Consider the following 27,314-nt stretch of genomic DNA (forward strand, 5'->3'; position numbering starts at 1 on the left):
GTAAGATCACTTTTTAGTCAAAGTATTTCTCTTGAAAGTATAAAAAATTGAAAACTAATATTCACAATTATAAAATGAATAAGCATCACACAGCTAATAAATAAATAAATATAAAATACATATTAAAAAATTAATAATAAATTCAACTCTTTTTAACTTTTTCTGCCCGAACGCAGCCCACAGTCGAACATTATTCTAAAAAAAATTAGGTTAGCAGATGGACCGTCTCGTTGGGTGAAAACAAGTCAGGCCGGCTCTCAGACGCTTACTGAGTTACCGGGGCCGGAAAGCGAGATGCACTTGGTTGTCGGCTTTCGCAGTCAAATCTTCCTCCTCAAATAACCACTGCCACAAGTCTCTTCCTCCTCTCCTCTCATCTCCCGACCCTAATGGAGTCAACGGCTTATCACTCCCTAAATCTCCTCCTCCTCCTCCTTCTCATCTCGCTCCCTGTTTTCCACTGCATCCCTGCTTCATCATCGCCAACTTCAGTACCTTCATTTCCCAACGAAGCCCTCCCCACCAAATCAGGCTACCTCCCCGTAAATGCCTCCACTGGATCCGCCATTTTCTATGCTTTCTATGAGGTCCAGAAACCATTTTCCCCGCCCTCCAAAACACCACTTCTTATTTGGCTCCAGGGTGGCCCTGGCTGCTCCTCCATGATCGGCAACTTCTTTGAGCTCGGCCCCTGGCGTGTAAACTTTCAAAAGGCCAACAACGACCCCCTTGCTCTCGAACCGAATTCAGGTTCTTGGAACCGTCATTTCGGCCTTCTTTTCCTCGATAATCCAATTGGAACTGGGTTTAGTATTGCCTCTACACCCGCAGAAATCCCAAGAGATCAATTCTCCGTTGCCAAGCATCTTTTTGCTGCGATCACTTCGTTTATTCGACTAGACCCGGTGTTTAAGTCTCGTCCGATATATATTACGGGTGAGAGCTATGCAGGAAAGTATGTTCCAGCAATTGGTTACTACATTCTCAAGAAGAATGCGGAGTTGCCGGCGTCTGAGCGGGTGAGTTTAGCTGGTGTTGCTATTGGAAATGGGTTGACCGACCCGTTGACCCAAGTGGCTACTCATGCTGTGAATGCTTACTTTTCCGGTTTGATCGATGAGAGGCAGAAGAAAGAGTTGGAGAAAACGCAATGGGAGGCAGTCAGGCTGACAAAATCAAAGAATTGGACTGAGGCCACGAATGCCAGGATTAGGGTCTTGAGTTTATTGGGTGACATGACAGGATTGGCCACTTTATACGATTTTACAAGGAAAGTTCCTTACAAAACTGAACTGGTCTCGGAGTTGTTACAAAATGAGGAGCTAAAGAAAGCCTTGGGAGTGAACAAAGCAGTAGTTTTTGAGGAATGCAGCGATGTTGTGGGGGATGCATTGTACGAGGATGTAATGAAAAGCACGAAATACATGGTGGAGTTTCTAGTGAAGAAGAGCAAGGTTTTGTTGTATCAAGGGCATTTTGATTTGAGGGATGGTGTAGTTTCAACAGAGGCTTGGATGAAGACGATGAAATGGGAAGGAATTGAGGAGTTTTTGATGACAGAGAGGAAGGTTTGGAAGGTGAGTGGAGTAGTTTCTGGGTATGTGAAAAAATGGAAGAGTTTGACTCATGTTGTAGTGTTGGGTGCTGGGCATCTTGTGCCTAATGATCAGGCATTGAATTCCCAGGCAATGATAGAGGACTGGGTCTTGGAGAAGGGATTATTTGGGAATCAAGAAGGGGAGGGTTCTTTATCAAATATCAGGGGTTGACAATAATTTTCTGTTCCTCCTACTTGTATTAATTAATAGCTCAAAATTACAGGCAATATTTGAAGATGGGCTGCCAAGAACATCCTAATTTATGTCATTGAATAAAGTAAATTTTCTGCTTTTTTGGTCGTCAGATATCCGAACTTTTACATGCCAATTGATTAGATATCAGCAATATTATAATGGGTGAGAGATTGTATCAATCCCCAACTCTTCGATGAACAGAGTTATCTACGAATGAAAAACCAACACAAGCACAACTACAATTCGCAGAGGTTACAAAAACAGGATTGCAGAAACCTTGGCATTCTTTTACTAACAAGGCATAAGAAACAAGGCTTTCAACAGCAGCTTCCACCCAGGGAAATTTGTGTTCCTGGTATCCTCAATAGATGCAAAAGTTCGTCCTCCGTTTCACAAAGATTCCAGCCTACAAGTCTGGGTCACATAGCCATCGTAATAAAGCCTCATCCAAATCTGGTGAAAGCAGTGGAATGAAGCTCTGTGTATTTCTGCTACCCACAACAATGTCAATGAGCCCAAGCAAGCTGCCACATCGATGAATTTCCTATCACTTCTTCCCCATTATTTCCTGTCCTTTCTATCTTCATTATTTCCTATTTCAAAAGGGGATATATACAGTATGTAGACCCAAAAATATTTATTTATGGAGTGTACACTAGAGCTGTTGGGTGAGCCCTCGGACTGCCCCCGCATAGGCTCGGACTGACAAACCAATAAACATATGGAATGACTACTGGATTCCAAGAGATAGGAATCTGATTCATCTTTGGAGAGGGGCATACCATCTAAACTGAGAAGAGAAAGTGTTGTTATTAAGTCCTAAAAACCATTCTTGTACCTGGAGAGAGAAAAGATAAAATGATTTGGGAACCTGAAAAGGATGAAAAGTTTTTTGTGAAGACTGCCTATAGACTATTCTGAGAGATTGGTTAAGGCAATAAGAAAGGTGAAAGCTCAAATGCAGCACAACAGAAATATATCTGGAAAGAGTTATGGAAGTTATAGATGCCTAACAAGGTTAAAGTGTTTTCTGGAGAGCTTGCAAAAATGGTTTACCTACAAAGCATAACTTAAGAAAAAAGAATATTCTTAGTGAGAACTACTTTGTTTTTTGTGGATAGGAAAATGAGGACCTTGTTCATGCACTTCTTGATTGTCCAACTCTGAAGACGATATGAGATAAACATATTCCTTTCCCGAAACACTTCAACAATCAAAATGATTTTGCTTATATGGCAAAGCAAGTTAGAGATAAGGGCAGTAGAGAGCAGGGTATTTTAAAACTCAATGTTGATGGAGCTATTTTTTATGACCAATATAGAGCAGGGGTGAGAGTAATTTTAAGAGACCATAAAAGGGATGTTATCATGGAAGCAAGCAAAAAGGAAAATGAAGCTAATGATCCTACTGAAATTGAATTATTGGCTATGTTCAGAGGCTTGTAACTGTGTCCACCAAGGTATACAAGAGCTTATTCTGGAAAGTGATTTTCTGCTTATGGTAGAGGAACTTAGAGCTGAAGGAGAATCCATTTCCCTACTAGGGAACCTCATTACTGATATAAGGGAGCTGAAGAAGACTTTCAAAAGCTGCAAAATACAACACATTGGGCGTATAGGGAATGAAACTGCATGCTCATAGGTTTGCTAAATACGATTGGCATGTAGATGATTTTTGTGTATGGTGGGAATTCACAAGTAATTGGGATTGATAAACATTTGTAAGGTTTCGATTGAATGAAGATGTTTTACTATAAAAAAAAAAATACCAACTCTGATCGTTCATGTTGATACGGAACGGTGCTAAAAACATTAAGGCCCGCTTGGATGTTGAGATGACATCAGAAATCTTTTATCTTATCTCAACGTCCAAACATAATTTAAATACAAACTTTTTTCAATTTCAAAATTTTAACGTTTTCATCTAATCATTATCTAATTATTACAATTTTCCAAACTTCTAAACGAAACACAAAAAATAATTCAACTTTTTCAAATCTAAAAAAAATATATTAAAAAGTTATATTCTAACAATATTTTAACTTTATAATATTTTTATTCAACTTTTTCTCTCTATTTTTTGAAAACTTCATAAAATATCTTAACTCAAATCATTTCACTACTGTTCACAAAATTTTTATCTCATCTCATCTTATCTCAACATTTAAACGAGGCAAGTAGGGCTGTAAATAAATCAGTCTGTTAGATAGCCCGCTCGGTACTCACCCGGTAAAACTCGAATCAAACTCGACTTGTGAAAAAAAAGATCGCCCGTGAAAACAGATACCTGCTCGATTCGATTAAAGCTCATTCATATATTAATAAATATATACATACACCTATATATATATACATATATATGTATTAACTAATAATATAAGTATATCACTTTTATAATTAAATATATAATATGTAACCTAATTACTTATGTCTATATATTGAATATGTTTCATAGCTATATTTTATAATTTGTACAATAATTAGTCAATAAGATTTAATAATTTCATATACTAGTATGTGAGAACCACATATAAAATAGATATATATGCTATCATATTATGTGTATGCATTAATAATATATGTAGGCATATAATGTATGCTATTATAGATAAATATCAACTAGTTAGATATTAATTGTCTATAAATTTTTAAAATCTTATAATTTAATAGAGGTTCTACTTGTTAATTGTGCAAATTCAATACTAGATTTTTTATTTTTTTTATTTATTGAATTTATTAATTATTAAATCTTATTAAAAAAGAAAATTCCAGCACGAGCTCGAGCTCGAGTTAAGAGTTTAACTTATCGAGTCAAGTTCTAACAAAGAATAAATAAAAATTTTGAGTTCGAGTATTTTGAGTCAAACCGAGCTTGGCAAGCCAAAGACTGGCTCGGACTCGGCTCGGCTCGATTATAGCCCTAGAGGTAAGAAGTAGAGCATATTAGAGGAGATAGAACCATAGAAGAAAAGTAAATGTTCTAGGATCAAGGTTGAGAGCTGGAACTCCTCCCTCACGCGCCGCACAAGCTTTCACACATAACTCTCCTAAACCTAGGCTTCCCGAGCCCTTTCCCATCCTATGTGCTTGCTAGTCGTTCTCCTCTCTATATTTCTATCCGAAACACCTCGTCCCCACCCTTATTGGTTGACGTGTGGTTACACGAACCACACGTGATTCCCTACATCCTGGTTCCCTACTTTACTTTATATAAGCAACCAAGCTCAAATAGTTCACGAGTGGCTCTATTTATTTGCAGCCCTAATGTTTATATAAGCAAGAGGATGAACTCAAGTGGCAAACATTTGAGAGAGAGTGAGAGAGAGTGAGTAATATTGATGTGGCTATTTTTAGGGTTTATAAATGTCTCTGTTTAGGTTATTAGAAAAAATAAACTATAAAATGCACATAAAAGAGGTTCTAACTCGAGCAATGACAAATAAGACGATGCCAAAGAAAAAAAGGATAAATAAAGTGGGATTTAGACTATGCATAATATTAGGGGTGGTAATATATGATACGACGCATAAATCTGCTACGAATATGACATGAAATAAGCAGGTTTGAGTTTGATATAAATGAATTGGGTAGTGATAGGCTTACTACCTATCTACTACTTATTTACTACTTATATTGTTTTTATTTTTTTATCATTTTATTTTAAGTATTTTTTTAACATCCTTAATCATTAAGAAAAAATTAAAAAAATATATATAAACTTACTACTAGTCACTTCCTTAACCACTAAGTAAAATTAAAAAATTAAAAAAAAAATCAAATACAAAAAGAGTAGTAAATAAGTAGTAAGAGGGTAGTAACCCTATTATTTTCCAAATGAGTTTGGGTCAAAACGAGTTGACTCGATAAGACAAGATTAATATACGAGTCAATTGCGGGTCAATCCGTATAACCCAAATAAATTATATTTTTAAATTTATAAATATTTAGTCATATATGTCTTTTTTTTATGTTGGAATTTGTGATATTAATATTAGTATTTGACTACATTATATCTCACATTATTGAACTTTTTTTGTTAATATGTAACTTTATTTTATGAAAATATTAGTTTTCATATATATTATTGGTTTGGATATTGATAATAAAATTTGTTATCATGAATCCATTTGTAATTATGAATTATTTATATAGTTATCCTTGTATTATATATACAAATATATTAAATGGGTTAAAATATAGATATAAGAGTCAGCTCAACTCATTTATATGAAATTGGTTAAATGGGTTGTGTCCAAGTTAATCGAATAAAAGTAAATCACTAAATGGGTTTAGCGGATAGTGTCGTATCATCCGTTAATTAAATGGGTTAGATTCGGATTTTAGAGTCTGGCCTGTTTAAATAAATGTGTCAAGTTCAGGCTTAATTAAGCGGGTCTGGTCGGGAATGGATTTTATATTATATATAAAGTATTTTTTATATGATTTTATATATTATATGTTATATATAATCTTTTAGATTATATTATATATATTATATGCTAATTCCTAATTAATGTAATATGGAATTTTAATTTTATTATTCATGTCTATTAAGATAATTTTAATATAACATTTGATATAACATAAAATTAATCTTATAAATTTTAATATAACATTTGATAATGATATAACATAAATTAATCTTACAATTTTTAATATAACATATAAATTTTAATTTTATAATGTAAAATTAATATAATATAAAATGAGGCATATGTGTCAATCACTTGCTAAAGTTTGTTGTAGTATGCTTTTATTTATCCGTTAAATCGAAAAAAACTAGACCGGACCGAAATCGACAAAACTGAAAGTTCCTGTTTTCGATGGTGAATCGGTTCATTATCGGTTATTAAATTTTTAAAATTGTTGTATACCGGTTCTGTTCTAAAAATGTCCAAAATCGGATCGAATTGGACCGGTTACACCCCTATGCTCACTCACGCCCTCAGGCAAGAGTGCTTGCTCCATACTCGCCCGCAGTTTAGCACCACGGGGTGCAGAAGATCTTTTTCAAACAAAGCGAGCACCATGGCAAGCAAAACTGCTTGACCACCTGCAAGCACCGCTAAAACCTAAAAGTCCTTGCACCTAGGTGAGATCCTCGGAGAGCAACAGTGATCGACCCAGGCGAATGTCGCAGAGGCCAAAAGTACTATCCACTCAAGCAAGTAATGTTAAGGAACATGAAGCTTGATATCTTTAAACCGTAGGAAGAATCAATAAATAAACTCCAACATCTGATCTATTGAGGATATCTTGTGCACAGGGTCCTTTGGGAGTTAGAGATGATGAACAAACCTTGTGCATGCCATTTTGTACTATGAGCGGATGACTCCATGTTCAACGCTTTTCTGCAATGGGACCAAGCATGTAGAAACTTAACAAGAGCAAGAAGGGAAACCAAGCAAGCTAGCCATTGAGTTGACTAGTAAAATGGCTCAATTAGTTCCTTGGTGGGTGGTTTGCTTTAAACTTTTGCTGGTTATTCAAAAAGAAAGAAACTAATAGCATATAGAGAACACACCAAGCAGTATTCAGGTAATTATGAGCAATTAGTATTTGTGGATTAAGAGGCTTTATAGAATGACATGAATGGAGATGAATTTGACCAAACAAGAGCAGCATGTGTTTGTTGTAGTAATGTATCTATATGTCCAAAAATATGTATACATGTAGTTAGGCCCAAGGACTTGTTATGAACATTACTGACCATGTTGGCTAATTCTTTCCTGTACAGTCCTATTTGCAAACATTGATGTATTTTCATGTCCTCAATATATTTTCATGACCTTAATTGACTGTTAACCCAATGGTCAGAGTTGTAAATTACTATATTATTTATGTTATATATATTGGTTATCTTAATTTTTAGTTGGAATAAAATTTCAGGTGTTGGTTTTATCACTTGATGGTCTATTGAGTAGAAAACCTTCAATACAGTGATGTTTGAGTATTTATTGTATTCGTATCACTTGGTGGTTGGTGAGAAATAGTTATGGCTGTTGAAATTGATCATGCTAAAATGTCTATTGCCATTAATAATGTTCATGAGTAAAACAATTATCAGTTTCCATTTTCCACGAAGAAGTTTCATGGGAAAAAATTTTTGCCACCACCTAATTTCATGGAAAATCGTGTTATTTCCTACCAAATCATTCTAGATGAAACCTTATTTGTTACGAAAAAAAAATGCTTTAACCGCCACGGATGTTGCAGGATAAAGAAGACTTTTCTCATGAACTTATGATTTGGTAGAAAAATACTATTTCTTTACCAATTATATGCCATGAGTCTTCCACGGAACAAATTGGTGGCAAAAAATTTTTTCCCACTAAGGATATACTTTTTCCCACAATTGTCACTCCCGAGAAAAAGCAGTATTTGTTGTAGTGGAGTGTGCATCTTTTAAAAACAATGCCATCTTTAAATGGTCTTCATGATCACTTACAAACTGGTAAGAATATTATTAGAAGTTGTTGTGCTCACACTTTGACGAGCGCCACAAAGGAAAAAAGTGTTTGCCATGCAAGCAAGCAACACCAAGGAGCATCAAGTTTGCCATCTTTGAATCACAAGAAGTATCAATAAATAGAACTCCGACTTCTAATCTATGGAGATCTTCTGCACATAGTCCTTTGCGAAATAGAGAGAATGAAGAAACCTTATTCATGACATCCTATACTACAAATGAATAGGTCCATGTTCAATATTCTTATGCAGTGTGTAAGGGGATTTTCCCCTCAAGGCCCAACAGGCCTAGTCAAGCCCAGCCCGGAGCCGAAGGCCGTGCACTCGGCCCAACTAAAGAATACTCTGTACATGACCTGTAGGAGGGATGATGCTGCAGGAGATGAAACTCGTCGATCTGGGACCCTTCGAGTAGTGTTCAGTTCTCGAGTGCCCGCACGCACAACATATGTGATATACGGAGAACCATTGATCTTCTAATAAAGAAGGTATGAACGAATCAGGGGAAGGCAGACTAAGAGGAGAAGGTTGGAGAACCACGCCTCATTAATGGTTTCACCACCCTGGCAAACACGCCACAATAATGACGTCGTCATAGAGTCACACCACATTAATGATGTTGTCGTAGAGTCACGCCGCATTTAAAAACTCTGACAAAAGGAACAGTATAGGGAACCCGGACTTCATGAGAGCTAGCATGATCTACACTTCAAACTGGTAGTATAAATAGTTGATCACAGGTACGAGGATACTCTCTTTGATCCCTATACTCTTTTACTTATTTACTATACCCTAAGAATATTTACTGACTTTGGCATCGGAGGTTCCACGGCCCCAAGCCTGCCCCCTCAAAGCCGCAATGTTTTCTTCCTTGTGCAAGGCTCATTTTAGAAGGCCTAATTTGTCGGAGCTTGGCCCAAAGTTGTGAGAAACACGACATTAATAGGGTTGTCGTCTGTGGGATCGTAATAGATCTAGCGTGTCCTTCTCGTGCCTATGGCAACCCGTTCCAAACAACTCAAGAGAAATATGGGAGACACCATGGAAACAAGGCGAAAATCCTTAGAAGAGTGGGTGACGAAACTAATTGGCGAAGTGGAGGCACTCTGCAAAGAGAATGAGGAACTCAAAAATCCCCACAGGGAGCAAGATAGTGGGAGACCGCGGTATGACCGACCCACGTTCACTATCCAAAAGGAGATGACCTGGGAACAATGTGTCGATACTGCACGTACCATCGGTCCATCTCATACAACACTGAAGTCTAGCTCGCCTCAATAAGAAGGAAAGAATATGTGGAACAACAGAGGCACCACCGCTCCCCGGCTAGAAGATAAGAGCATGAGAGAAGGGGAAGGTCAAGGGAAAGGAGTCGGGACCCAGGTGACCACTCAGCACCACGGTAGCAGCCCTTGGGGGAAATTCGAACCATAGCCAGAGGGATCGTAGGCGGGGGCATCACCTCATCAAGTAGGAAAGCGCATGCCAGACGACCCGATACCACCAGGTATACGCGGCTAAGTATCATCCTGCAAAATAACGAAGGGGTGACCCCACTCAGATTATCTCCTTCACGGAGGCCGACGTAGAAGGGATTATGTACCCCTACGACGACACCCTGGTGGTCACAATGCTTGTCGCCAACTTCACCACCCGCCGAATCCTCATTGACAACGGGAACTCCACAGATATCCTGTTCTGGGAGGCCTTCATCAAGATGAGTATTGAGACCTCTTGGCTACTGCCCACCCCCATGTCCTTAAAAGGTTTCTCCGGAAGCATTGTCTGGCCTGTGAGAACCATCACCCTATCTCTATTGGTGGGAAGTAGCCCTTGCATGGCCCCTGTTATGGTTGACTTCCTAGTGGTGAAAACTCCATTGGTATCCAACGCAATCATCGGGAGGCCCACCCTCAACAATTTAAGGGCTATCACGTCGACCTACCACTTCAAAATGAAGTTTTCAACTCCCTAGGGAGTGGGAGAAGTCTGAGGGGAGTAGGTGTTGGCGACGGAATACTACGTACAGGAGTTGAAGCAAAAAGATGAAGGGCTCGCCTTAGACGTCACCAAAAGGACAGAATAGGCCGGGCACCACCGAAGAAACTGTGGTAGGCCCCCGTCTACAATTCGCCCTGCCAGCTTCTAGGGGGAAGGGACGGTGCACGACTTTGAAGAGCAAGATGGGTGAAGACCTCCCTAGACTGGGATCCCGTATCCTTTAAATTTTGTAACATCTCTTCATAGAGGTTGTACATTCCCTTTTATTTAATACAACATAACTTTTTAGGACAATGGAAAATATTTGCTACACACTCTCATATAATCAATAAGGCGCCAACAGTAAAATAGCGGCTAACAAAATCTACGGCAGCAAAATCGTCAATAGATTACCTCCTCGTAGGGCACCATAGGGAAATGTAGGTCAAAGGGTTGTCTTATCCCTCCCACAGTGGAATGCGGGTCAACTCTTGGTAGCTCGAAAAATGAAAGTTTACCTTTCTTGCGGACGTCAATAGGCAGGTGCGGGTTTAGTCACAAACTGCCCTAACAAATTACCTTCCCGCGGGATACCATAGGGAAAGGTCGGCCTAAAGGTGGCCTTATCCCTCCCACAGAGGAGAGTGGGATCGGCCTCATGGCCCCCCAAATAAACTACCCCGACCTCCATCGCAATGAAGAGTGGGATCAGCACCATCCTGACCCAACACTTACCTTTCCTGTGATATCAACGAGCGGGAGCGGGTCCAGTATCAAACTCCCCGAACAACTTACCTCAATGCAGGACTCAACAGGTAAAAGTTGGCCAAAAGGCGGCCTTATCTCTCCCGCAAATGAGAACAGGTCTTGCCTTCAACACGGCCAGAAGAACTTACCCATTCTCCCATTACGGTGAAGAGCGATCAGCCAATTACTGTCCTAACATACCTCCCCACGGGATACCACAGGAAAATGTAGGCCGTAAGATTACCTTGTCTCTCCTGCGACGGAGTGAGGGTTAGTCTTCAACTACCCGACATTAGAAAAGTGCCTTCCTCGTAAATGTCAACAGGCAGGAGCGGTACAGTAACAAACTGCCCAAATAACTTACCTCCTTGTGGAATACAAAGGAAAAAGTGGGCCCAAGGGTGGCTTTATCCTCTCGCGGAGGAGAGCAGGTTTGGCCCTTGCGGCAACTGGAAAACTTACCCGACCTCCACTACAAGTGAAGAGTGGGTTTAGCACTAGCCTGACTTAAATGTTACCTTTCCTTGTGATATCAATGAGCGAGAGAGGATCCAGTAACAGACTACCTGAACAATTTACTCCCTGGAGGACTCAACAGGGAAAGGTAGGTCTAAAGGCAGCCTTATCCCCTCCGTAGGGGAGAGCGGGTCCCACCTTCAACGCGGCCCAAAAAACTTACCCCGTCTCCTATCACGGCGAAAGAGCGGACTGCCCTAATGGCAGCCCAAAGAAGTTATCTCTTTGAGGAACCAAAATGGGCTGACTAATTTGAGGTAGCCTGACCTCTCCCCAATGGAGTGCGGGTTTAGTCTCACGATTGACCGAAGTAAGAAAAATCTATAGAAAGAAAGTAAAGTACCGTAAAAAGGCCACACAAGCATCAACAAACAAGAAACAAAGTAAGGTAGTAAACTCTCCAAATACCAAGGCAAAAAATATAAGCAAGAACAACAACGGCACGCAGTGGAACGAATGCTAAGCAAAAATAAAAAGGGGGAACAAATTACAATTGGATATACAAAATCATTCTTATTAATTGTGCAAGATTACATGGAACAAATTATAACATAAGGCCACAAAGCTACAAGAAGCAAATTACAACATGAGGCCACAAAGCTACAAGGAACAAGTTACATCATAAGACCGTAAGACCACACGAACTACAAGGAGGAGAAGTGTTCTAGTGCTTGACCCTAGATCGTGAAACGACCAAGGATAATCTAAAAGCCCTCACTGTTCTCGGACCCATCTGAAACGGGACAAGAAGTTCTTGAAGCAATGATGAAGATAGCACCAAGAATCAGAACATGAGAATCGCTTATCGGACAAAAGCACTTCTTCACTGCTACCAAGCAGGCAATGAGTTCGGTGCAAGCTGCAAGTTTGGAGAAGAGTTTTGAAGTCTAGCCCCGTAAGCAAAAGGGCGAGAACGAGAAAGCATAATAAATAAAAGGGCAAAAATGAGAACGAAGGGTCCTGGACCCCAATAATGAAGGATGGGTTGCGCCACCCTCCAATGCTCAGACTGCCACAACCAATAACGGCCAAAGCGCTACAAGAGGACCTGTCGCCCGCTAGTGTGCAAAGGTTGCATCAAAACCATGAAAGAAAGAAGAAAAGCAAAGGAAAACAAAGGAACTGGGGACTCTAGTGATAAAGCAAGAGTTGCAGAATAAAGAGAAAGGCAAAAATGAGTATAATGGGTTTTCTAGCTTGGAGGAGGGTCGTTATATATAGGCAGCGAAGACGCTTGGCCTGCCAAGGCGTCATAACTCCACGAACCACCGTGAGTCGCCATGTGTCCTCCCTTAGAAAACCAGAATCCCTTGATTATTGCAACCGCTGTAGAGCATATCCACTGACATGACGTGCATAATTAATGCCAGTACAAAATGGAGCTATAACACAGAAATCAAAAGGACGTCATTTAATGAGGAAACGTAACTGGCACTGGACTGCCACATAAGTAAAATACGAACGGTCACTTAGCATGTGACCAAGTAAGCTGGGAACTTGACGGGGCATAAAGAAATGAGACAAGAGGAATTCTTTCCGAACACGTCCAGAAAGAATTAGTGGGGTAACTATAAGTGATTTATTCCCATTACTCAGAACTCGCTGGGTTTTCTAACCATTACTTGGCCCAAGGGCGCTGAGTAGTCAACAAGATAGGTCGGCTTAACAATTCGTGGCCACCTTCGCAACCCAGAAATTTGCACAAAACACAAAAAAATAAAATAACATAAAAAGGTGAGAGGAAGAAAACATAAAAAGGAGGAGAAAGGAAGGGAAAAATCAAACAGCAGCGGGCAAAAATAGGTCGCAAATGCTAAATGCGCCGGAAAAAGCAAACGGAGAGAAAAGAGAAAAGGGAAAAGCGAAGGAAGCCAATGGGATAAGATGAGAAACTTCAAAGGCTAAACAACTAGCGGGGTCGAAAGGGTGAAATCGGATGCCAGCGGGGTAAACAAAAAAACTTCAAAAGTACAACCATACACGACCGCCCAAATAATGATTAAAGTGACATTCGCATTTCGGGAACAACTATCTATGGAAGATAAACAAGTGCAACGTGACTGGCCAGTGGGGTAGGTAGGAGCTCTACATACCCCTTTACCCCAGTTTCCCAGGTCAGCCACACAATAACAAAAAAGGAAAGGAAAAAGAGACAAAGGTGAAGGCGAAGGCATAGCAAGCAAAGATATGTGCATGCATTAATCAGTATATGTGTGTGTGTGTGTGTGTGTGTGTGTGCGTGCGTGGCAAGCCACTGAGTAACAAAACGCAGATACATATGTAAAAGAAAAAAAAAAGAGAAAGAGAGAGAGTGCAACGAAACAAATGAAATCTTTAAGTCTCAACTCTAAGAACATTGATTTGAGCAGAAACATGACTAAGGGTGGTTGCCTTAGCAGCAACAAGAGTAAGGTTGGCCGGCTTCACTAATACCAGCGCAGGTGCAACTGGATCAGGAAAAGCATTCGGCATCTTTTTCTTTCCCAGGTCGCGGTTGGTTTCAAAGGATGCTTCACTAGTAGGGATATCGCCAAGTACGCTGAATGTACTTGGTGAAAGATCTCGAACGCAGCTCTGGACTCCTTAGAAGAAATGATCACATTGATTTGCGGCCTTAAGTAACCCCGTGTCCCCACACCTTGTTATGAAGTGTCAGGAACCACTTGAGCTACCTTTGTAGGGAGAGGGTGGTGTCATGAAGGGTTTTGGTTCAACTACTCCAACTGGCCCTTCTCCTTCCACACTCGAGATGAGTCACCTTGAAGACTCTGGTTCAACAGCTCTAACCATTTTTTCTCCTCCAACTCTCGGAATTGGTTGTCCTGAAGACTTTGGTTGAGCTGCTCCAATTGGGTCTTCTCCTCTTCCCACTTACGCTTATACTTCTGTTGGCGGTGCTCCAACTTCTTCGATCTCTTGCGCTCATCCGACAAGTCGAGCCTCGTCTTCTCGAGCTTGAGTTTCAACTGTTCCCTCTCCTCCCTGTCGCCACGGGCACGGTCCAAATTCTCCTGAACAATTGCCTCCTAATCATCCATGATAAAAGCCGCAAGCTGAGAAGTACCCTGGTGATGTAAGGGAAAGACTAAGAAAGACGGATAAGGAAGGAAAAGAAAAAGATGAGAAAGTGACATTCAAATCTCGTGGAAGAAGCTCGACAAACATTCAACAACCTGGCAAATAGCTTCCTCTTGACTCCCTTCCATGGTCAGCTGGGACAAAGAAGGAAGGGCTCCCGCAAGACTCGCAAATTCAGAAAGTCCCCTGAAAACCTCAGGAGGAGCAGGCTGGTCCGCATGCAAACCCTCGGGAGGGGGATGGTCGCGGCATCTGGATTAAAGTCATCTACCAGTGGATACTCAGCCTGGGTGAGCGGTTCATCATGTGGACCCTCCCCAGTTGTATCACCTATAGAACCACCACCTTCGAGAGATTCTACCTGAACAAGAGAATATGTAGCAAGATTCATCGAACTCCCAAGGATTGGAATGTTTGGAGGAGATTTACCTCCTGTATAATCTTCTACCTCTGCCCGGTTGCTAGAAGATGCCTCCACCTCCTCATTGGCCGCCTAGAGAAAGTGACTCCCGTCGGCCGAATGGGATGAAGAAGGAGGAGAGATCTATGAAAAAGAATGTTGTTTCTCAGCATGAGGGGAAGACGTAAAAATACTGTGGAAGAGGGTGCCCATCTAAACCACACCCCCGGGCACCTCACCAATCACCGCAGAAGGAGGCACCACAGAAAAGCTACTCACCAGTATGTCCACCGCAACCGGCACTGGGATTGCCACAATGATCGGATCACAAGCCTCCAAAGTAGCTGGTTCTCGTGGTGACGGGTCCTGAACCCCGGGAAGTAGTCTGTCCTCGGCCTGAATGCTCTCCCAATGGACTTTCTTCCCCTTATCCGACAAAAGAAGGTCTGAGAAATGCTTTTGAAGTAGAGCGACTTGGGGCCATGTAGCAATTGGCCAATCATCAGAAAGAAGGTGTCCCCGGGGAGGCAGAGAATTCCTCATACTCTCCTTAGAAATGAGGACCTCAGAATGAACGTTGTCGGGATGATTTTGCACCCATTCCCGCACGATTGCAAGACGCATTGCTTCATAAGGAGTAACCATATCTTCCAGAATTTGTCCCCAGTCTGTCCATATGGGAAACTCTCGACGATTCACCTAGCCTACCGAAAACTCCCACTTACGGCCAAATACAAAGAAGAACTTGGGGGACCAGTCTTTTACCTTGTGGTATCATGAATCCAAGGTGACTAGGGCATAGGATACCTTGAAACTGCACACATTCCCCTTTAGGCATAACACCCTATGGTCCAGAAGGAACTCGAGGCTAGTAAGGACTGCGTCGTCCGAATAGGATTCCAACAAGGCCCGCCACCAGATAATGTTGCAACAAATCAATAATCGATAGGCGCTCGTGTGCAGTTGGGAAGGGGCCAGGCCAAGATGGTCTAGAAGATCATGAATAGAACGAGGAAACGGCAGTCTTAGGCCGCACGAAATCATGGAGGGATATAGGGCTACCATACTCGAATGGCCCCTACATCAATGACGCCCTTGTCGGGGCCAGGAACTTCGAAAGAAATGGACTCTGGTACTTGATAGGTGAGGACTAGAGAGGCCAACGTTGGTTTGTCAATAGTGGAGCGACATCCGCTACCAAAAACACTGGCCCAGTCTCGACAAAACCCTGCCGAAAACATTGAGCTTAAGAGATTTTTCAGAGGCCATCACTGCCAGAACTCGAAGTAACAGAGAAAACGGGTCAAAGAGAAGAAATATCAAGAAAATGAAGTGGTGGGATAATCAGAACGTAGCGGGCAGAAGTCAGGTCCAACTATCACGTTTTATAAAAGGAAGGTGATGGTTAGACTAATATATTGTGGCAACAAGGATAATCGTCGTTTCGGCTTCATGGGATGTGGTTTACGAAGAGACGCCAATGCAAAAAGCCGCTTGACACCCCTTCATAAATGAGTTTGAAAAGACATAATGAAAATGTGAGCCCATCATGAAAGATAGGAATGTCGTCACCAATGTCAACTCGCAGAAGCTTCCTGAACCTCAGAAAATCTAAATAAAAGTGTCCAGCCTTGGTAAAAAAAAGGGGATTGAATCATGATAAAATTTCCAACGTACTGGTCCGGTGAGAATTAGTGGGACAACTTGTAAGGAAAATTTCCCCTCAAGGCTCAAGAGGCCCAGTCAAGACCAGCCAGGAGCTGAAGGCCGTGCACTTGGCCCAACAGGAGAATACTCTGTACATAACCTGTAGGAGGGATGGTGCTGTAGGGGATGAGACTCGTCGATCTGGGACCCCTCGGGAAGCGTCCAGTTCTCGAGTGCTCGAACACACAGCAGGTGTGATATACGGAGAACCATTGATCTTCTGACAAATAAGGCATGAATAGACCAGGGGGAAGGCAGACTAAGAGGAGAAGGTTGGAGAACCACACCGCATTAATGGCTCTGCCACCCCAGCATACATGCTACATTAATGACACCTTCACAGAGCCACGCCACACTAACGATGCTGTCACAGAGCGACACGGCATTTAAAGACTCTGACAAAAAGAACAATATAGGGAACCCAGACTTCATGAGAGCTAGCATGATCTGCACTTCAGACTTGTAGTATAAATAGCTGATCCTAGGTACAAGGATACTCTCTTTGATCCTTAAACTCTCTTACTTATTTACTATAGTCAAATAATATTTACTGACTTTGGCATTGGAGGTTCTTCGGCCCCCAAGGCCGCCCCCTCAAAGCCGTAGTGTTTTCATTCATGTGCAAGACTCGTTTTAGAAGGCTTGAGTTATCGGAGCTTGGCTCAAAGGTGTGCAAAACACGACATTAACATAGCAGATGTATATCTTTTAAGATATATGCTATCTTTCACCATCCAAGAGAGCAATACAACTTAGCACCCCGCCCTGCAGCACGAAGAGCCAATATGCCCGCCCTGAGCGATTACCATAGACAAGCAAAAGTGGCTGCTCCCAATGCTCCCAGGCGAGTATGTTTCTCACAAACTGAGCGAGCAAAAGTATTCCCCTCCTGCGAGCACCATAGAGTAACTAGTGTGCTCGTCATCTTGGATATGGGGAATCGCAAATGTGCCTTGCATTGGCCGTTCTCACCAAGGTTTTGATTTTTGTTTCATACTGACTGGTATAACTGGTATAGAGAAGGGTATAGTTTTGTACCGGTTAAAATTTCGGCCATATTGGTCGGTACCGGCTGATATTTCAAATTTCAACCTATAATTTTTTTTTTCATTTCTTCAAACTGCAGGCTATTTTTGGACCCTCCAATTCAGACTAAACTATTCTGAAACGGCATCCAAAACGATACCGGTATTGAAATATCTCGTTTAAATGTCTCGGCCGAAATGGTCACCGAAACAGTATTCAAAACTTGGTTCTTACTAGTCATGTACAAAATTGTCATCTTCTAGTACATTAATTATTTTTTTTTTCTAAGCTCAACTTGGACTTAGATGTTTGTATGCTGTGAATTTTCGTGAACTAGTGATGAAATCTTCATAAATAGTAATGGAAACATTTTTAGAAGAGGTTTCGATAATATTTTGTAAATTAGGGTAACACATTGAGAATAGCTTTGGATGTAAGAATTTTTTAAATGAGTTTTAATAAATAATTTAAAATTTATTTTTTAAATTAAAAACAAACGGAAAAGCTAAAAGCAACCCTGGGATGGTGGTCAAAGATTTATCTACTTATATACATTTTTGGTTTTGGTATTTTTTTTTAAAATTTGTGTTTTGAAAATTAAAAAAAAAAAATATTTGGCCCCCTCAAATTTATTGCACTCTGAGTTACCGTTTGAATATTTTATTTATTTATTTTAATAGTTGAAAAAGTGATTATTAATAAAATTGTATATTTTTTTAACAATTAAGAATATTAATTTTTTTTAAAAAAAACGTCCCCACTAGCACTGTTCAATTTTAAAAAGTGTTTCGAATATTTTATTTATTTATTTTAATAGTTAAAAAAGTGTATATTTTTTTAATAATTAAGAATATTAAAAAATATATATTTTTTTTAAAAATAGTGCCCACTAGCACCGTCCAATTTTAAAAAGAGTTCTTACTTCGAGAATAGAAAGTAGAAATTATACACGATGTCAAAAGTTCCACCGATAACTCTGAACACTTCGGACATTCAGCTCTTTTGTGCATGAATGTGTTGAAATTGTGGTATTGGCAGGACTTACACAAACGTCAACTACTTCGAAAACGACGAAAACGACGGTGCTGGCGGGCCGGTAAATTCATGTCAGTAACATTTCCCTTGCGATAATATTCAAAAGAGTGAAGAGTCGGTCGGGTGAGTTCACCTTTTTTACACCGGCCACTAAGAATCTGTCACGTAAATATTGCAGCAATCACAAATTTATACCCAATAGATTACACTTTTATATTTACTTTCTCATATCTTTCCTACTCGCTTTCTCTCTCTAAAATATGCTCTCTCTCTCTCTTCAAGCACATATTCTCTCTCTGCCTCTCCCATTTTCTTTCTCCTCCTCTCTCTTTATTTTTTTTTCTCTGCAACTCTCAAGTGCCCTCTTCTCTTTTACATTTTATCTTTCACGGTTACAAACACAAGTTTAAATCTTTTCAGAATAACCATAGCCAACCCAACATTATTTTTTTTTAAAGTAAATTCCCGACATTACAATTTTAATTAATACCTATTAAGTTCTATGTACAAGATCTGGTCTACGAATTACAAGTTACAAGAGCATTAACTACATTTTAGTTGCCAAGAAAGTACGAGAAACGACAAAACCATTTTTGCATGACGAGCAGCACACTCCAATGAATTCGAAAATTTTAATCCCAAAAATTTCTTCAAAAGCCAAAAGAATAACATACGGTAATCAAAAGAAGAGAAATCACCTCCAAAGGCACTGTAGATTCGGGGCCTTGAACTAGAAGAGAAAGCGAACGTTGAGCTTTTAGTGACTTTATATAGAGAGAGGCTTGCAGCAACGAGAATGGGGTAGGGAGAGAGAGAATAGATCCAAAAGTGTAATATAGTGAACGTGAGTGTAAAATATAGTTTGCTAAGTCTCTTACTTGGCAAATCCTTAATGGCTGGTGTAAAAATAATGAACTCACCCGACCGGTTGTGAGCTTTTTCCTATTCAAAAACCAAGTGCTGTGCTTCAAAAGCGAGACGATGATTGATAGTTTTAGCCATCAGAACTTTCTCCTTCAGAAAAATGGTGGGTTGATATATGGACATATTAAAAAGTAAATTCATATATTCACATTTTAAAATAAAAAAATATTTTATAATTTATGTACTACAAAAAATATATCAACATTATGTTATGAATAATTTAAACTATTCATTTGAATTTAAAAATCATTTCAATTCATCTCAATTCATTTCATCTTATCATTATATATTTTTTTTTAAATTTTCAAACAAAATATAATAAACAATTTAATTTTTTAAAATTTTTAAATAATAATAATATTAAAAAATAATATTCTAACAATATTTTATTCTATTAATTATCTCAACTTATCTCTAAATCCAAACGGACCTTATAGTGGAGTGATGGAGTCTTAAGTTTTTAACTAATTGAATAAGAAAATTTTTATCCATTATTATCTCTATAGAATCTATAACAAACATCTAGTTTTTTTATTAGAAAAAATACAAATATAGTTTTATTGAATAATTATTACCTAATTTGAATGATATATATTCTCAGTCTATCAAGTTATCTTATTTTATCAAAGATTAATAAATAAGAAATGAATATGACCGAAAATGTCCCAAAATATTTATTTTTTCACTTTTTAACATTTCATATGAATAACAAATGATGAAAAATGAAAAAAAAAAATATAAAAAAATATTATTATACGAGAAGTGCTACAATTATAAATAAATTCATAAAATGATATGATTTTATATAATATTTTATATCTAATTTATAATAAAAGTAGTATTATAATTTAATATATTATATTAAATCATATCAATTTATGTATTTAATTTCGTAGGATCAACTTTTAGCTAAAGTATTTCTCTTGAAAGTATAAAAAATTGAGAAATAATACTTAAAATCATATATTACACGCTACCAAAAAAAAAAAAATCATATATTACACACTTTTTTTAAAAATAAATAAATATAAAATACATATAAAAAAAATAAAATTTAAATAATAAATTCAACTCTCTCTGAACTTTTTCTCCACGAAGGTAGCCCACAGTCCAACAAGTCGGACGCTTACTGAGGTACCGGGGCCGGAAAGCGACATGCACTAATTGGTTGTCGGCTTTCGCAGTCCAAAACTTCCTCCTCAAATAACCACAGCCTCAAGTCTCTCTTCCTCCTCTCCTCTCATCTCCCGACCCTAATGGAGTCAACGGCTTGTCACTACCTAAATCTCCAACTCCTCCTCATATTGCTCTCTGTTTTCCACTGCATCCCTGCTTCATCATCGCCAACTTCAGTACCTTCATTTCCCAACGAAGCCCTCCCCACCAAATCAGGCTACCTCCCCGTCAATGCCTCCACCGGTTCCGCCATTTTTTACGCTTTCTATGAGGTCCAGAAACCCATTTCCCCGCCCTCCAAAACCCCACTTCTTATTTGGCTCCAGGGTGGCCCTGGCTGCTCCTCCATGATCGGAAACTTCTTTGAGCTCGGCCCCTGGCGTGTCAACTTTCAAAAGGCCAAGAACGATCCCCTTGCTCTCGAACCGAATTCAGGTTCTTGGAACCGTCATTTCGGCCTTCTTTTTCTCGATAATCCCATTGGAACTGGGTTTAGTATTGCCTCTACACCCGCAGAAATCCCAAGAGATCAATTCTCCGTTGCCAAGCACCTTTTTGCTGCGATCACTTCGTTTATTCGACTAGACCCGGTGTTTAAGTCTCGTCCGATATATATTACGGGTGAGAGCTATGCAGGAAAGTATGTTCCAGCAATTGGTTACTACATTCTCAAGAAGAATGCGCAGTTGCCGGAGTCTGAGCGGGTGAGTTTAGCTGGTGTTGCTATTGGAAATGGGTTGACCGACCCGTTGACCCAAGTGGCTACTCATGCTGTGAATGCTTACTTTTCCGGTTTGATCGATGAGAGGCAGAAGAAAGAGTTGGAGAAAGCGCAATGGGAGGCAGTCAGGCTGACAAAATCAAAGAATTGGACTGAGGCCACGAATGCCAGGATTAGGGTCTTGAGTTTGTTGGGAGACATGACAGGATTGGCCACTTTAAACGATTTTACAAGGAAAGTTCCTTACAAAACTAAACTGGTCTCGGAGTTGTTACAAAATGAGGAGCTAAAGAAAGCCTTGGGAGTGAACAAAGCAGTAGTTTTCGAAGAATGCAGCGATGTTGTGGGGGATGCATTGTACGAGGATGTAATGAAAAGCACGAAATACATGGTGGAGTTTCTAGTGAAGAAGAGCAAGGTTTTGTTGTATCAAGGGCATTTTGATTTGAGGGATGGTGTAGTTTCAACAGAGGCTTGGATGAAGACGATGAAATGGGAAGGAATTGAGGAGTTTTTTATGACAGAGAGGAAGGTTTGGAAGGTGAGTGGAGTAGTTTCTGGGTATGTGAAAAAATGGAAGAGTTTGACTCATGTTGTAGTGTTGGGTGCTGGGCATCTTGTGCCTAATGATCAGGCATTGAATTCCCAGGCAATGATAGAGGACTGGGTCTTGGAGAAGGGATTATATGGGAATCAACAAGGGGAGGGTGCTTTATCAAATATCAGGGGTTGACAATAATTTTCTGTTCCTCCTACTTGTATTAATTAATAGCTCAAAATTACAGGCAATATTTTAAGATGGACTGCCAAGAACATCCTAATTTATGTCATTGAATAAAGTAAATTTCTGCTTTTTGGTCGTCAGATATCCGAACTTTTACATGCCAATTGATTAGATATCTGCAATATTATAATTTGCGAGAGATTGTATCAATTCCCATCTTCGATGAACAGAGTTATCTCCGTATGAAAAACCAACACAAGCACAACTACAATTCGCAGAGGTTACAAAAACAGGATTGCAGAAACCTTGGCATTCTTTACTAACAAGGCATAAGAAACAAGGCTTTCAACAGCATCTTCCACCCAGGGAAATTTGTGTTCCTGGTATCCTCAATAGATGCAAAGTTCGTCCTCCGTTTCACAAAGATTCCAGCCTACCAATCTGGGTCACATAGCCATCGTAATAAAGCCTCATCCAAATCTGGTGAAAGCCATCATAAAATATTGAGTCCTTCTACACAACTGCCTAATTCCCCACGTACACCACACGAAGTCAGCTGACTTTTCTCTCTCTCCCTCTCTCCTGCCCAAAAACAATTTCACGCCATAGTTATTGTTTGGAAGTCTTCTCTCTCCTGCTGAAAAGGGCATTCAGACCAAAATAGTTGAAAGCATCCGACAACATTACAATGCGCTGATGTATATACACTAATACAGAGTAAGTAGAGTGAATAAAATTTAAAAGACTTGAGAGAGAAAAAGACGCTTTAATTTAAACAACAAATCCACCATTCACCTGAATGATCTGGCCATTAATTCACTCCCCAGCATCACTCGCCAAAAATCCCACAACCTGACTCACTTCCTTGGGTTCCTCGAGTCAGCCGAGAGGATAGCCATCCACGAACCTCTTGATCGTTTCCTCGGTTTTACCCGCAAATAACAACTCGGTTGCTACAGGCCCTGGTGCTACAAAATTCGCAGTTATTCCCGTTCCCTTCACCTCCTTTGCCACTATCTTCGTCATCGTCTCTACAGCTGCCTTGGAGGCTTCGTACGCTGCATAAGAGTGGGAACTTGGGACGAGAGAGGGAGAGTCGAGAGAGGGAAACGAGAGATACAAATATTCTGTTTTCCTTAAATGCGTGATTCAGGAGACGAGAGAGGGAGAGTCGAGCTTCAGGAGACGAGATAGACAGGACTCAGGAGACGTGGGTTTCGTATGGACCGGAGTTATTATTGAACTAATTTGCCACGTAAGTTTCGTGTGGCGTGTGATATAAAAAACGGATGAAGAGTAGATTTTTTCTAAAATATTTATTTATTAAGTGTACACTAGAACTGTTGGGTGAGCTCCCGGACCGCCCCGCATGGGCTTGGACGGGCAATCCATCCGGTCCAAGCGGACCGGTGGGCAGGCATTTTAACATTAAAAAAATGTAGGTGCGGGGGTAGGTGGGTAGCCCCGCCCGCATAGCCTAGTATAAATGTTGAGAAAGTCTACTTTGTCTCTTTAATTTGACACCTCTATTTGACTCCTAGTCAAAATTTATTTTTTTATTTTATTTTTTTTTTACTTAGTGGTTAAGGAAGTGATTTTAAGTATATTGGTGTATTTTTTTTATTTTTTAAATATATTTAAATATGTTAAAAAAATGTGAAAAGAAAAAAAGAAAGGAAAAAAAAAGTTACGCTGGGCGGTATGCCCAGTGGTCAAAATGGGGCGGCATAGTAGCCGCCCCCATAAATGTTTAAGACAAAAATTTTAATTTCATTTTCTCTTCTTTACTCTCTCCATTTGACTGCGACCTCATGTCTTAGGGTGTGTGTGGATGTTGAAGTGAGTTGAATTGAGTTGAGTTGTGATGATAAAATATTGTTAGAATATTATTTTTTAATATTATTATTATTTTAAAATTTAAAAAAATTGAATTGTTTATTATATTTTATATTGAAATTTGAAAAAATTGTAATGATAAGTTGAGATGAATTGAGATGAGTTTGGTAACCAAATGCACCCTTAATATTTCTCTATCTCCTCCGTCGTTGCCTCCCCAACCCTGCAGTAGGCAACATGTCTTCTCCTCCTCCGCATTTTCTTCTTCGAGGTAGTGAGATACCCATGGGTGACAACATGGCCCTAGGTTTGTGAAGAGAGTTGACTATTTGTGGCCGTGGTTTTTAGCTTAGATCCATAACCACGTCGTGACCTTGCATGGTTGCGATGCTTTTTTTTTAAAGATGATTTTTTTATTTTATGTGTATTTGTGGCTTGATTATTGATTTGTAGATATGAGGAATAGATTCTACGTTCAGATTTAGAGAGTGAGATAAGAATTTTATATTTTGTTTGAAAGTTTAAAATATTATGTTATAATATTATTGTTGTTTTGAGATTTGAAAAAGTTAAATTGAGATTTAAAAAAGTTAAATTATTTATTATATTTTGTATAAGGATTTATATATAATGATGAGACGAGATGAGATGAAAATTTTTGTATCTCATCCCATCCTTTAAACCTAGTTGTTTGGCAGATTTCAGATGGTTTGCAAGACCATTCATCCGTCCGGCAGCTGGACGGAGTCGCCCACCTATGCAGGCTGGACCAGGTGCCAGGGCCCATATGTGGCCCCTCCAGGGTGGCCAGCTGCCTGCCCGCTAGGGTTGGGTAGCAGGCCTAGGACTATACACTACTTATGGATATGGACCGCATTCAAAGGGCTTCGTCTTTGAGTGGAGGGATCTGAGCCCACTAACCCTGGCCCAAAACTAAATCGGTCTATTTATTAATTACAAATTTTGGATTGCTGCGCTGCATTCTTTTCTTACACGCGACTGACTGCAGAGAGAGAGAGAGAGAGAGAGAGAGAGAGAGAATTCAACCACGGCTACCATGGCGACGACCATTGATGCAGAATACGACAGAGCAACGGAGGTCAAGAAGTTCGACGATGCCAAGATCGGAGTCAAAGGCCTTGTCGACTGCGGCATCACCACCATTCCCCGCTTCTTTGTTCACCCATCCGAGATCCTTTCCGACCTCAAACCCGGCTCCGGAACCCAACCTGGACCTGAAGACATCCCCGCCATAGACCTTTCCGATCATCGACGATCCACTGTTGTTGAAAATATCAGACGCGCTGCCTCCACTTTCGGATTCTTCCAGGTAATCAACCACGGCGTCCCGTTGGGAGTTCTGGACCGTACGATGGCATCCATCAAGGGGTTCTACGAGCAACCAACGGAGATAAAAGCGCGGGTCTACCGTAGAGAGATAGGCACCGGAGTATCTTACATGTCCAACGTCGACTTGTACCATTCCAAAGCCGCCAGTTGGAGGTTAGCCACCCATATCTCCATTCTCCACATTTTATCTTCTAAATGGTTTTAATATCATTTTCCACTCTAGTATTTTGGTCTTTTTCGTTTTCCTTCGATTTTCCAGGGTATATATCGAGCTTAATTAAGCTTTCATAGGTTATCTCTTGTAAGAATTCTAAGAAAAGTAACAGCTTTCTGAACAATTTAGTGACACTAATCGAAAAGATGATAGTTTGATTAATTGTAATCTTCCCAAAATATAAATAAATGTTGATTGATAGAAACCCATATTAACTCATGATAGTTTACAACAGGGACACTATCCAGATAAGAGTAGGTCCCAGAATGGTGGATCCCGAGGAAATTCCAGAGATATGTAGAAAGGAGGTGATCGAGTGGGACCGAGAGATCAAACGGCTTGGAGAGGTTCTGATGGGTCTGCTGTGTGAAGGGCTGGGAGTGGACACCGGGAGGTTGAAGGACATGACATGTTTGGAAGGGAGAGTGATGGTTGGCCACTACTATCCTTACTGCCCACAGCCTGATCTGACGGTTGGGCTTGCTTATCACACCGATCCTGGGGTTTTGACGGTGGTGCAGCAGGACCATGTTGGTGGATTGCAGGTCAAATATGGTGGGTCTTGGGTCGATGTTAAGCCTATCCCCGGAGCTCTTGTTATTAACGTTGGGGACTTGCTTCAGGTAAATTCAAAGAAAAAGGCTTTATTCTTTGTGCCATGTCAACAAATGTGATCGAGGATAACAAGATTTAATTATTTGTTTTGTTTTAAATAATGATATTACGGTTGAGAACTTGAATATTGTTAGAAGCTGAGTTGTTTTTTTTTTTACTCTAATTTCGTTTCTTTCAGATTATATCAAATGAAGAATACAAAAGTGCAGAGCATAGAGTGTTGGCCAACCCATCCCATGAGGCACGAGCCTCAATTGCAGTTTTCTTCAACCCAAGCAATAGAGACGACCAGTATGGACCCCTGCCGGAGTTGATATCACCAGAGAAACCAGCTCTTTACCGGCCATTCACATTAACGGACTTCATGACGAGGTTCTTCAAAAAGGAGTTGGATGGCAAATCTTTGACAAATTATTATAAGCTGTAAAACACTGATTAAACATCTGTACAAGGTGAATTTCAGCTCTGTAAGTTAAATTCAACATTGTTACAATGTTAAATTCAAAATATGTGATATTTGTAAACTTGTGAATGGCATGAGAATTGAGAAAGAGCTTAACCAAAGGCACACAGGGCATGTATATATTTGGTGTATCAACTGAAATCTTGTGACTTATTTGGTGAGTATTCCTGAACTGAACCTAAGAAATTAGTTCAGAAGGCTTCTTAGAGATTCGTATGAAATGATTCAGATATAGGAAAGTCATGACGATCTTTTAGGCAAATGTTGTGATGGCAGGTTGCATGTGATGCACTACCAGAAAGAGCATAGGTTGGGTATTGAGAATATCAGAATACCTTACTACTATTTATTATTTTATTATTACTTTTTACTTACTTGTTACTATTATTTACTAATATTCAATATTCTATAATTATTTTTTTAATACTTTTTTATTACTATTTACAGAATACTTGCAAATACCTCACTACCCAATACAACCTTGTGTCCTCAATGAAGTGCGGAACCACAAACAGCGGAGCATCTTTTTATCAGATGCCAAT

At 39.8% G+C, this 27,314-nt stretch overlaps 3 protein-coding genes across 3 annotated transcripts; all 3 read left to right on the forward strand.

Annotated features, from left to right (window-relative positions):
• Nucleotides 1–226: 226 nt before the first annotated feature.
• LOC121257871 (serine carboxypeptidase-like 50) lies at nt 227–22,429 on the forward strand. Its single transcript, XM_041159123.1, has 2 exons — nt 227–319; nt 20,858–22,429. The coding sequence occupies exon 2, from the start codon at nt 20,930–20,932 to the stop codon at nt 22,301–22,303; it is 1,374 nt and encodes a 457-aa protein (XP_041015057.1). The 5' UTR covers nt 227–319; nt 20,858–20,929; the 3' UTR covers nt 22,304–22,429.
• Nucleotides 314–1,902, forward strand: LOC121257870 (serine carboxypeptidase-like 50). The gene has a single exon (XM_041159122.1). The coding sequence runs from the start codon at nt 390–392 to the stop codon at nt 1,767–1,769; it is 1,380 nt and encodes a 459-aa protein (XP_041015056.1). The 5' UTR covers nt 314–389; the 3' UTR covers nt 1,770–1,902.
• A 2,673-nt stretch (nt 22,430–25,102) lies between the features above and the next one.
• Nucleotides 25,103–26,925, forward strand: LOC121258149 (1-aminocyclopropane-1-carboxylate oxidase homolog 4-like). The gene is made up of 3 exons (XM_041159526.1): nt 25,103–25,633; nt 25,930–26,317; nt 26,488–26,925. Exons 1-3 carry the CDS (start codon nt 25,188–25,190, stop codon nt 26,734–26,736), a joined length of 1,083 nt encoding a protein of 360 aa, XP_041015460.1. The 5' UTR covers nt 25,103–25,187; the 3' UTR covers nt 26,737–26,925.
• Nucleotides 26,926–27,314: the final 389 nt, after the last annotated feature.

Source organism: Juglans microcarpa x Juglans regia, chromosome 3S, assembly GCF_004785595.1.
Source record: "Juglans microcarpa x Juglans regia isolate MS1-56 chromosome 3S, Jm3101_v1.0, whole genome shotgun sequence".
In the NCBI taxonomy this organism is placed as follows: domain Eukaryota; kingdom Viridiplantae; phylum Streptophyta; class Magnoliopsida; order Fagales; family Juglandaceae; genus Juglans; species Juglans microcarpa x Juglans regia.